The sequence below is a fragment of the Protopterus annectens genome, chromosome 7.part0, assembly GCF_019279795.1.
Source record: "Protopterus annectens isolate FY-2018-M chromosome 7.part0, PAN1.0, whole genome shotgun sequence".
NCBI classification, from domain to species: Eukaryota; Metazoa; Chordata; order Ceratodontiformes; family Protopteridae; genus Protopterus; species Protopterus annectens.
Genome location: NC_056739.1, coordinates 1,024,267,338 through 1,024,279,705, shown reverse-complemented (window position 1 = coordinate 1,024,279,705; position 12,368 = coordinate 1,024,267,338). Strand labels below are relative to the sequence as shown.

Below are 12,368 nucleotides of genomic sequence, written 5' to 3'. Positions count from 1 at the left end.
TATTAGTGTGGCCTAGTATTTGTTGATGTTTTGTTATGTTGGAGGAAAGTGATCCTTTTTCTAATCTTATGTTACTGCGATGATTTAAGCTTAAAAGTTGTGAGATAGTGCAACTGCCAATGATAAATTAAGGGTAGAGCAATAAAAGTCAATTGAAGCTGAAAAATGTTTCTGCATTTTAATCCTGTTTCTGTTAGGTGGCTAAATTTCTAATTAAGCATCAGAGAAGGATAATATTGTAGATAAAACATCCCTGGCTACTTTTAGAATGTAGTGCATGATGTTAACACTACACTATGTTGCCATAGATAGAAGTTAATTCTGCTGAACTGTTACTGTCAGATAAGTCAGTTGTATCTTCCTTATCTTTTTGCAGAATCTACAGTGTCACAGTAAAGTAACTGGAGACTTTTCGTTTATTACTTCATCAAGTTTAATAGCCACAGTTGGACAATCAAATGACAGCAGGTAATGGCTACTGCATGCTTTGCTTAAGCATATAATAGAAGTGATAGAATTGATATGAAAAAAATAAGTATATTCAGAAAAAGCAGAGATGGTAGCTTAAGACTGTATTTATTAATTCAGTTCATTTTGCCAATTTGCACCTGTAAATGTCTGACAATGGGAAACGGATCTGTTTTTTTTGTTTATTGCCACAGTTCTGTTTGAATGACCATTGTGTGAGTGTTGCAGATTCATGTGTATACCGTAAATCTGACTGTGAAAGTTGATCTGCACTCCATAACTGTTGGAATTGCCTCTTTGATATCCTTAGCTCAGCACATTTCCAAAATGTCTTCTGCTTGGAGTATGTGCTCCACAGACAAACAGAAAATGAGGGAATATATAGCCCTTGTGCTCCCCAGTTATGCTGCTCACACAGTTTGGATCTCTATATGCTGTTGGAGATTTTCATTGGCTGATGCCTAAAATGCATACATTTAACTTGGTCCTGCTGCTGTTTGATCATGAGCAGCAGTCTACACCAACATTTCATCTACTGCCTAAGAAAGGAGCAAAGTGTTAAGTATTGCCACAGTTTCCAAAACTTCACGTCCAGCTGTGTGCATTAGAGGAGGAGAGAAATTTAAGACAGAAATCACTACAAGAGAATGGTGGCTGAAGGAAGCTGGGACCAGTATGGGGGCTTCCTTCTTGTAATCCCACATGAATGTTGATCCGTTGGGGTAAGGTGAGGCATATTGATACCAAACACACATTGGTCAGAGCTTCCTCCTTCAGAGTCTACCCACAAGCAGCCTCACATTCCTCTTGCATTTTTCTTCCTCTGCTATTAAGGGATGAATCTTACAACTGTCATCAGCTAATGGTGGGAGTTAAGAGATGCATCTCTAGCAACCTCCAACAGCATTTCAACACCTATCTCCTGAAATCTGAGTAGCCAGAGCATATATTTGCCTAGTCATTTTATGCAGAACAACCCCCAAATTACTCCAGAGAAAGCATTATAGTTGAACCAAAGAAATGCTTGACTAAATTAATTATGATCTTGCCTTCAATATCAAGAAATGCAGCATACCTTCCTTTGGTAAATCATGCATTACTACTGCTTGTGGTAAAGATAACATTCCATGTACATTTGACATAGTCATCAGGGACTTGGATACATATGTTAGTAACAGACTCTCCTTTGACAACCACATCTCTGTGGTGTTCAGAAGACCCTTCTACCTTGCACAAGTTATCCTTTGTGGTATCTCCTCTGGGTTGAAGGAGGATGTATTTTCATATTTTTTCATACCTTATCAGGCCCATCATTCAGGTTAGTCTACCTTTTGGCATGTAACTTGATAAACACCCACACCAGCTTGAGAGATCTTAAGGTTTCCTTGCCAAAAAGATCTCAGGGCCCTTAGCTGCTCTGATGCACTAAAAGCCTCTCCCTCTATTCAGTATCATACAGACTCCTGAGGGGTGATGTCTGCTTAGCCTTCTGTAATATGAATGGCCCAACACTCATTGAACCATCATCATCAATCCCGTTTTTCCCATTTTTCTACATGGGGTCAGGGTGTTGTGTCAACTGTTGCCATCTCTCTCTATTCATTGCCACCCTCTTACCTTCTTCAACATTCATACCCAACTGTCACATGTCTTCTCTCACACAATCCATCCACCTCTTTGCTGAACACCCTCATTTCCTCTTGCCCTCTCCATTTCCGTCCAAATCATCTTTTCCAGATTATCTTCTGCATCTGAAGTAGTTACTTCATTTTATCTGCAACCTGTGGGTATACGGATCCATATCTGATCCGAGCTGGCAGCTTTTTTTCTAGCATCTGCACCAAGCTCTGAGCTCCTCCCTCTACCCATAATACACCACCATCTCCTATCTTCCTTCCAGTCTCATTTGCCGTGCCATAGTAAGCATTGTGATCTCCTTTGCTCTGAGCTTCAGGGATAAGTAAGTAGGTTAATTCTGTTTTTGTGTGCAAGGGGTAGTTAGTTTTCCCTTCCTCCCCCCTTTAGTGTATGCTGTTTGTCGGTTTTGTTTGTTTGTGTCTTTCGGCTTTTCTCGGTTAGGGGTCGCCACAGCGGAACTCCGGTCCGCTAATGATTGGCAGTAGATTTTTACGTGCTGGCTTGCCGGGCCTAACGCACAACCTTCAATGAAGGAATGCCCATTCACGCATGTCGCCACACAGAAGACGCTCTAACTGAGAATCGAACGGGCAATGTCTAACTGTAAGGCGACAATGCTACCGTATAGCTTCAAAAAAAAAAAAAAAGTTTTTTATTGCTGAAAGTAGTTCTAGGTCCACTTCCCTTCAGAGTGTGTTAGTGTGCTGTGTTCTCTTTAGGCAGTGGCGATTAGTGTTAGACTATGGCTGATCAGCCTAAGTCGGATTTCAAAAAATGCACAGAGTGTGGCCATAAGCTCTCACCAGCTGATGGTCACACTCTGTGTGTAATATGTTTGGGAGTGCCCAATTTATCAACACAGTGTTCAATCTGTGCAGGCTTTAACTCGAGAGCCCTCAGGGATAGGAAGGCCAAGTTAGTTGCCAAGGGTCTTCTCCCTGCCTTCATACTGGATTCTGCCACAGCCTTGGTCTCAGGTACTCCCACCCAACCACCCACTCAGACAGGGACTCAAACTCCCACTTTTTTTTTTGTCGGGGGAGACAAAGATAAAGAAAAAGAAAAAGCAAGAGAGAGAGAAAAAGAAAAGGACAGAGAAAGGCGGAAGGAGGATAAAGAGAGGAAGTGGGGGATAGGCCTCGCAAGAGGTCCCCGGACAGGGAATCTTTCCCTACTCCACCATCCAGGACTTTGATGCCAGATTCTCCCAGGCTCCGCTCACCCTTAGAGTCTTCTGATCTGAGGCCTTCCCTCACCCTTACTGCGCAGACCAGCCAGATCCAAGTCGGTCACCTCTTTGCGATAGACTCAGAGCCTATCGGACTTGGACATGGGTAGGATAATGCGGAGGTTCATTCAGACCCAAATACAGATGGGAGTCTTGCCAGGCCCCTTTCCTTCTAGAGGGGGGACCTCCATGCCCTTTTTCCGCCCTGTCTCTCCTTCCCTGATCTGTGCGGCTGCTTCAGGGTTCTTGGATACGAGACTCTTTGGAGCTGGTAGCTCGGCGTCGACAGTTCCACCAACCTTGACTCCGGCTGTTACCTTGAGTTCCTCGGATCTGGCCAGCTCAGTTCCAAATGACTGTCAGAGCCGTGGACAGGGAGTCAGATCCGAGGGAATGGATCCATCTTCAGCTTCGACCTTTTTGGAGCCAAACCATTCCCTTGGACCTCAGGCTACCCTTGCTTCAGCTTCGATCCCCACTTCGGACCTGGGGAGAGCTTCTTCCTTGCTGGGTGCCAAGGAGGTATGCTCTCCTTCGGTGTTCAAAGTGGTGGAGAGGGTTCTCTCCTAGGGATTGAGACCTCAGCCCATCTCCTCGGATTCCACCCAGACTCCACTGGATTTGGTGACAACTCCTTTCATCCTGTCTCAGTGACAGCCCGTGCCAGAGGAGCCCCAGGCTATGCCCCTTGAGGAACCCCCTTGCAGCTCACAAGTCCTCTTCAGAGAGTCCCACTGAAGAGGGTCCCCATAAACGCAAGTGCAAAAGGAGGCACTTGGACTCCCCTCAGTCCCTCACTATGGACACGGATTTAGATGAAGGAGAAGATTCCCCCAGGTCACCTCCCAAAGATGTCTCCTTCGGAGACATCATGGAGATCCTCCACCAGAGGGGAGGTTGGTCAGACCCAAAACCTTCTACAGATGAGTCCGTGTTCCTGGAGGCCTTTGGCACGGACCCATCTACTTCCTGGGTGTCCCCGCCAGCAGACCCCTTGGTGGACCCTATCACCACATGGGCATAGAAGGAGCCTGACACCATACAGCCCAAACCCAAACGCCCTGACAAGATTCTTTCTCTCCCACTGACAGACAACCTTGGTCTAAAGGAGTCTCCATTGATACTATGGTGGTTGCAGCAGCCACCAAGAAGGAACTGGTGCAAGAGAGTTCCTCAGTCCACCCTCCGAACAAGAAGTCCAGGTTGGTGGATAGGTTTGGGCAGCGCATTTATTTGTCAGCGACCTTTTCCATCTGTGTGCTGAACTGTTTGGCACATGTGATACGGCTGTAGCGACACCTTGTTTCAGAATTCGCTGAGTCTCCCCTAGAGTCCTTATCGCAGCAGGACAAACGACTGTTCTCTGCAAAAATGTTGACTCTGAAGTCGGTATCAAATATATCCATGCGTCTCCTTTCCCACATCATGGAAGGAGCAGCTAGGACGGCTGGACAGGCGTAGCCATGAGGTGTCATGCCTGGCTCAAGTTGTGTCAGTTTGCAGACCCTTTCAAGGCGTCATTAACTAATGTTGGGACAGGATCAACGCCGACCCAGAGGTAGAGGGGGGCCCAGGAACTTTGGGTCTAGGGAACCTTTTTCTGACAGGCCCAATCAGCAGCCCTGAGGGGTTGCCCGACTGTCCTACTCTGGAGGCAGTCGGGGGGAGATTATCATTGCACCCAGCAGCATGGGAGTCCATACCTGCAGATTGTTGGGTGCTACAAATAATATCTAGCAGCTACACTATCCTGTTTATTGCCCCACCAAGTGCTACAAGGCATCTCTCAGATGTCCCACCCGCTGACAGGGAGGCCGCAGCTCTAGAGGTTTCAAAGCTGCTTCACAAATGAGCCATTGAACCGATCCCCCTCGACCAGCCCAGATTAGGTGTATACTCCAGGTTCTTTTTAGTGCCAAAATAGACGGGGGACCTCAGGCCCATTTTGGACCTGTCAACCTTGAACCTGTCTGTCGCCAAGCAAAAATTCTGGATGGACAACCTACAGTCCATTCTACCTTATCTCCGAGAGTGCGACTGGATGTGCTCATTAGACCTCCAGGTTGCTTACTACCATATCAAGGTCCACAGAAGCTCCAGGGGGTTTCTTCACTTTTGGCTGGGATCCAGTCACTTCAATGGGAGCCAGTCACTTCTCACTACAGCCCCTAGAGTGTTCACCAAGGTAATGGCAGTAGAAGCAGCTCACCTGAGGCTTCAGGGAATTCAGGTATTTCCTTATCTGGACGACTGGCTCTTTGCTGCATCCACCAAGCGCCTTCTGTGTCTGGCCCAAGACTACTTTCTCCTCTTGGCAGATCAGCTGGGGATTACAGTCAATGTCCACAAATCCCTTTTGCAACCAGTACAAGTTCTAGACTTCATCAGGGCATGGCTAGACACTTTGCAGCTAATAGTTTTCTTGACACCAGACAGGATCTCACATCTCCGGTACCACATCGCTCTAATCATGAACCTCAAATTTCCAAAGGCGAGCGATGTGCTTCGGGCCCTGGGCTCCATGGCTGCCTCGATTTCTATTCTCCCTTGCACACGGCTCCATATGTGGGTCCTTCAATGGACTCTAGCTGTCCAGTTGTCTTGGCTAGACCTGCCCATAGATTTTCCGATAAGGATCAGTCACACCTGCAGGACGTCTCTCCTTTGGTGGCTCCTTTCACTTGAGTTGCAGCGGGATGCCCTTTCGTGTCATCTCCTGCCGAAGGCACAGTGACCACGAATGCACATAAATGTTCTAGAGGTGAGGGCAGTGCTTTTAGTGTTGAAAGCCTTCCACACTAACCTTCCTCTGGGTACGATTGCAATTCAGTCAGACAACATGTCGGATGTCTGGTATATCAACAAGCAGGGGGGAACCGGATCTTATCCTCTGTGTCGCAAGGCCATGAGAGTGTGGGAGTGGGCGATTTCCACCGGTTGGTTTCTGATTGCAACGCACATCCCGGGACACTCCAACATTTACTCGGACAGATTGAGTCAGGCTATTCTGATGCAGTACAAGTGATCTCTGAAACAGTCAGTAGCGGAGGAGATATTCCTTGCATGGGGATAGCCTTGCTGCGATCTCTTCGCATCTCCTTCCAACGCGAAGTGCAGTGAGTTCTTCGCTCTGATTCCCTCACCAGGTGATGCCCCAGAGATGCTCTAGTCCATGTTTGGCCCCCTGGGTTACTATATGCTTACCCACCGTTACCACTCATTCCAAAGTTTCTTCAGAAAGCCTGTTGACTGGGGTGCATAGTGATCCTCATTGCCCCATTCTGGCCTCATCAAGTTTGGTTCCCCTTCCTTTGGTCTCATCTTCTAGCACCTCAGTGGATTCTTTATCCCTGTCCGGATCTAATCTCTCATCCTTCGGGTGCTTACCCTCCCAATCTGGACAGTCTAAAGCTGACAGCTTGGCTGCTCCAGTTCCCTTGATTGCCAGGACTCCCGGTCTTTCATCCCATGTAAAATCTATACTAGTGGCTTCTCTTAAAGATTCCACTAGGAAGGTCTTTCACAGTAAATTGAGACGTTTCTCTATCTGGGCCTCTCAGAGAAACCTGGATCCTTTTACAGCCCCTGTTCCAGCGGTGTTGGAATTCTTAACTAGTATTTTTCAGCAAGGAGCTAGCTCCTCCACATTGAAAGTACAGCTGGCAGCCATTTCTAATTTTCATGCAGGTGAAAATAAAATTGCACTCACCTCTTCTAGGCTGTGTAAAGCCTTTTTAAAAGGCACCTTTCTTCTGCACCCTCCCATCAAAGATTCGGTTCCTCCTTGGGATCTCATTTTGGTTCTCCAGTCATTAGTATCTCCTCCTTTTGAACCTGCTGCATCAGTGGATCTAAAGTTTTTGTCTTGGAAGACAGCTTTCCTAGTGGCTATTACGTCGGCTAGGAGGGTCTCTGAGCTGCAGGCTTTGTCTGCCGTGCCTCCTTATTTGGTCCTCCATAAGGACATGGTCATAGGTTCATAGGTAGGTACTAGGCTATTGGCCCTAGGGCCTGTATAAGCCTAGCCAAAAAATGTACCCTGGCTTTCGCCACCCAAGAAAATTTTTCCTGTGCCCCTGTCGAGCAGAGCCACAGAAGTGATCCCTGGGGTGAATTTCCCATTTCCCATCCAATCATCAAGATTTTTCTTGAAGAGTGCTAATGAGGAGCTCTGTTTGACATAGATAGGTAGTCTGTTCCAGAGTATGGGAAGTCTCTGGGGCAGGAATCTATCCCTCCAGCATGTTCTGTTTATTGTGGTGACAAGGTTTAGGTCCCTAGAGCGTGTAGCTCGGATGGAATGGGATTTCTTTACGTGGAGCATGTCCCAACAGCTCTGGGTTTGACATAACTTTGTATGTTAGGCAGAGATCGCCCCTGAGTAGGCGATATGCGATGGAGGAAAGCTGTAGTTTTTTGAGATGGTCTGCATAGGGCATCTGTTTGAGGCCAGTAATCCTCTTTGTGAGGTATTTCTGTGGTCTTTCCAGTTGTTGTAGATATCTTGTGAGGTACATACCAAAAGGGGCATTGTACTGTATAATGGGTCTGATGAGTGATGAGTAGAGGGGAACAATGACCTCTTTTTTTCTGGATGAGAATCCTTTTGTGATGAGATAAACCATGTAGAAGGATTTCCTGACCACTGTGGTGATGTGATTATCAAAGGAGAGACTACTGTCCACCTGTGTCCCAAGGTCTCTTATCACATTTTCAGCATTAAGTAGACTACCAGCTATGTGGTAGTTCATGGGTACAGAGTTTTTGCCAAAGGGGATGACAATACACTTTTTGGAATTGAGCTTCAGGCCATGGCTTTGACACCAGGTATCTGTCTCAGTGAGGCCCTTTTGTAGTTTGTCCACATCATTAGGAGTTTTGATTATGGCTCCTAGTTTGCAGTCATCTGCAAACTTTGTTAGCCAAAGACCTTCTGTGTTAGCCTGCACTTCAGAGAAGTAGATACCAAACAGGAGAGGACCCAGGACTGAACCCTGTGGTACTCCACTTGTCACTGGTCTGAAGTCGGATTTGGAATCCGCTACTTTCTCAGTGTGGGTTCTGTCCGTGAGCCAGTTGGCAACCCATTTTGTGACATAGGGATTTATACCTAGTTTAGTGAGCTTATGTATAATTCCATAGTGGGGGATGGTGTTGAAAGCCTTGGCGAGATCTAGATAAGCTGTGTGAACCATTTTACCCTCATCTATGGCTTTGGTGACTGCTTCAAAGAAGTCAATCAGGTTTAGGAGACATGATCTGCCTTTTACAAATCCAAACTGGGTAGGGTCCAGAGTTTGGACATTACCAATGTCTTTGTTTATGAGTTCCATGATGATACGTTCCATGGCCTTGCAGACCAGGCTCGTCAGACTAATGGGGCAGTAGTTCCCGGGGTCCGTCGTGGCTCCAACTTTGTGGAGTGGGATAACCGGATAACCGTCGCGGTGCGCCATTCAGTGGGTACAAATTGGTCTCTCGCTGTACAAATCCTTCGTTTTTACCCAAAGTGGCATCTCAGTCAAACATAAACCAAACAATTAATCTACCTGTTTTCTTTCCAAATTTTCAGAACAAAGGGGAATATAAACTTCATTTGTTAGATGTTCATAGACAACTTCGTTTCTACCTTCATAGAACACAATCCTTCCGTAAGTCCAATCAGTTATTTGTCTCATTTTCCAAACCTCATTTGGGCAAGGCCATTTCCAAGATTTCTTTAGCCAGATGGATCACTCTTTGCATTCTACACATTTACAAAGCCAAGGGGTTATCTCCTCCTGGTCTGATTAAAGCTCACTCTACCAGGTCCATGGCGACTTCCGCTGCTTTTTGGTCTAAGTTTCCTTTGGACGACATTTACGCAGCAGCAACTTGGTCAAATTCTCATACTTTCAGCTCCCATTACAAGTTAGATCTGATTTCCAGTGGGAGAGCATCCTTTGGCTCTTGGGTGCTCAGGAATATCCTTCTACGAGGACCTCCCAGGATTTGTTGAGTAGCTGGGGACTCTGTCCCACAGGTTGCAGATAAAATGAAGTTAACTACTTCAGATAAAGAAGTTATGTACTCACCATAACCTTCCATGTGAGTAGTTATACTTCATTTTTATGCAACCTTCCCACCCTCCATCCCCCTGACCTTTTCATGTGAATAAACATGCAAGGTTTATTTAGCTGAGTTGCTAATATGTATAGTCGCAGCAAACTTGATCTGAGGGAAGATAGGAGATGGTGGTGTATTATGGGTAGGGGGAGGAGCTCGGAGCTTGAAGCAGATGCTAGAAAAACGTTGCCGGCTCAGATCCGTATACCCACAGGTTGCAGAAAAATGAAGAATAACTACTCAGATGGAACGTTATGGTGAGTACATAACTTCTTTTTTTCTACACATGTGCCCAAATCACCATAATCTGTTCTTGTTGACCTTTTCTGCAGTTGCAGCTACTTTGGCATCTGCTCTTATGTCCTAATTTCTTCACTTGTCTCAGGCACTTCATTTCCATCCCCTCTAGCTTCCTCCAGTGCTCTACCTTTACTATATACAGTAGCACTGGTCACACCACTTTTTTGTGCACCTTACTTTTCAGCTTCTTTGGCATTCTTCTGTCATACACTAGTAGTAACACTCTGTTCCAGTTGTCTGCAGCCCCTTTGATTGTAGCTTTGACCTCCTTATTTAGAATTCCCTTATCCTTAACCAAAACTCTCAGATACTTGAAGTTGTTTACCTGTTCCACTATTTTCCCTTCTCTCTCAATTCTCAGCTTCTTCTGATTTCTCCCATTTGCCATTACAACTGTCTTAACTCTACAGAATTTCATCCCATATCTCTTCAGTTTTGCATTCCATTCACCTATCCTTCGCTGAAGTTCTTGCTCAGAGTCTGCCTGTAATACCACATCATTTGCATACAGCAGCTTTGATGATCCGTCCCCTACAACATGTTTGCTAATGTAGTCCATCATCACTATGAACAGCAGTAGGCTTGGAGCTGAACCCTGATGCAGACCCACTCCCATTGGGATCCCTACTGTTAGACAGGAGACTGTTCATACTTCACTCACTGGGTATGTGTACATAGCCTCCAATAATTCTAATGTTTCTGGAACTTCTAACCACTGCAGGACTACCCAAATCAGCTTTCTTGGAACCTTGTCATGTGCTTTCTTCAAGTGCAGGAATGCCCAGTTGAATTCTTTTCTCATCTTTAGCTTCTTCTCAAGTGTCTGTCTTACTGTAAACCTAGGGTCATTTGTGCTGCATCCTGATCTTAATCTGAACTGCTCATCTCCCGTTTTACTTTCTGTAATTTCTCATATTTGTGTATCAATCACCCTTTCATGCAGTGTGATAGGAATTTGAAATCTCTATACTGGTCACAAATGTAAATGTTCCCTTTGTTCTTGAAAACTGGAATTAGTATGCTTATTTTCAATTCACTTGGGACTTGACTTTCTCTCCATACTACTAGGGGAAAAATAACAACCAAGGGAATTCCTATCTCACCCAACACTTTGATCTCGTCTGAGCCTGTTGCTTTCCCTTACTTTTATTTTCCGTAGTGCTGAACTTACATCTTCTATAGTGGGCTCCTCCTCTTCTTTCATCATAGGCTGTGTCTGGGCAGTGCAGCTTCTGTGTTTTTTTTTCTCATTCAGAAACTGCTGGTAATACTGCTTCCATCTGCCTTTCATGTCCTGTGTACTGGTGAGCAGGTTGTTATAAAGTATGTCTAACTACCTTTATCTTTGCCTTGCAACCTGATATAGTTTCTTTGTGACACCTACTGAATGACTTTCAAGAAGCTGGTAGAGTGCCTCTGATACCTTATTCTTTGCTATTACAACTCCTTTCTTAGCTGTTTGTTAACCAACCAGCATTCCTTCCTAGCCTGGTCTGTCCTTTCTATTTCCCACTTTTTTGCACTCCTTTCTTTCTTTTGATGACTTCCTGGTCTTCTGCAAAACATCACCACCAGCTTTCCTTATGTACCTTATTTCCATGCCTGGCTCAGCTGCATATCTGTTCTGTGGTCTTTACACATCCTATTTTGAGGTGCTGCCATTTCTCTTCAACTCCACCCATTTTCACCTCTTCTTCTTGAGGTGCTAAAGCCCTGAGAAATTCCTTGAACTGTTCTTTCTCCCCAGTCAACTTCTGGGTCTTCAGTATGATCTCTATTGATCTTAAAGCCATCTCTGATCACAGCTTGCAGCTAATTGTGACAACCAGTGGTTTATGCTGCGGGCCAACTGTTTAACTGTGGGATGACTTTGTAATCGATGATTCTATGCCAGTGCCCTTTCCTTACTAGGAGGAAGTCTAAGTTGCATGTAGGCTACTCTTGTATGTGATCTTGTGACTGTTTCTCCTGCTGAATCATATGTTTGCCAACATCAGTTTGACAGGCAGAAATCTACAATGGCCCTTACGTCTTTATTCTTGTTGCCCCATCCATATGGACCTAGGCAGTCCTCATATCCTGTTCTGTCTGTCCCGATATGTGCATTCAGGTCACCCATTATCAACACCTTTTCATGCTGTCCTGCTGTATCAAGTAAGTCTTACATCTGCTGTCTGAATGCAATCTTTTCCTCAGTATCACAACAGTGCTGTGGGGCATAGACTGAGTTTATGAATACTGCCCTATTATTACACTGGAGTCTTATTGCCATGAGTCTTGTCACTAATTTTGATGACATCCCTCACTGTCTCCTGAAGCCTGTCCCTCACCACAATTCCCACATAATTTCTTGCCTGTCTTCCTCCTGAGTAGTAGACTGTGCATCTCAAACGAATTGGTTTGCAGCACAGCCTCCTCCTTACCATCATATCATCCACTTCCAAGCTCTGTCCTGTCAGTAAACCTACACTGAGTGTTGTAATTTTTAGTTCATGTGTGGCAGGCTGATTAGTTTTATGTCCAGCTTTCACTCAGCAGCACTTTCCCAGGTAACCCAAGCTGGGCAACTGGACACCTGCCAGCCAGTAGATGGTTGACCAAAGGCTACTGTTTTTTATGGCAGGCACAC

At 45.5% G+C, this 12,368-nt stretch overlaps 1 protein-coding gene across 1 annotated transcript in view; it reads left to right on the top strand.

Moving 5' to 3' along the window:
• The window catches only part of DMXL2 (Dmx like 2), a 1,902,820-nt gene that overhangs the window by 1,800,562 nt on the left and 89,890 nt on the right, over positions 1–12,368 (top strand). Inside the window, exon 46 of the mRNA XM_044076363.1 lies at positions 377–468. Within this exon, the coding sequence (XP_043932298.1) occupies positions 377–468 (92 nt within the window). The remainder of the gene's footprint in view (positions 1–376; positions 469–12,368) is intronic.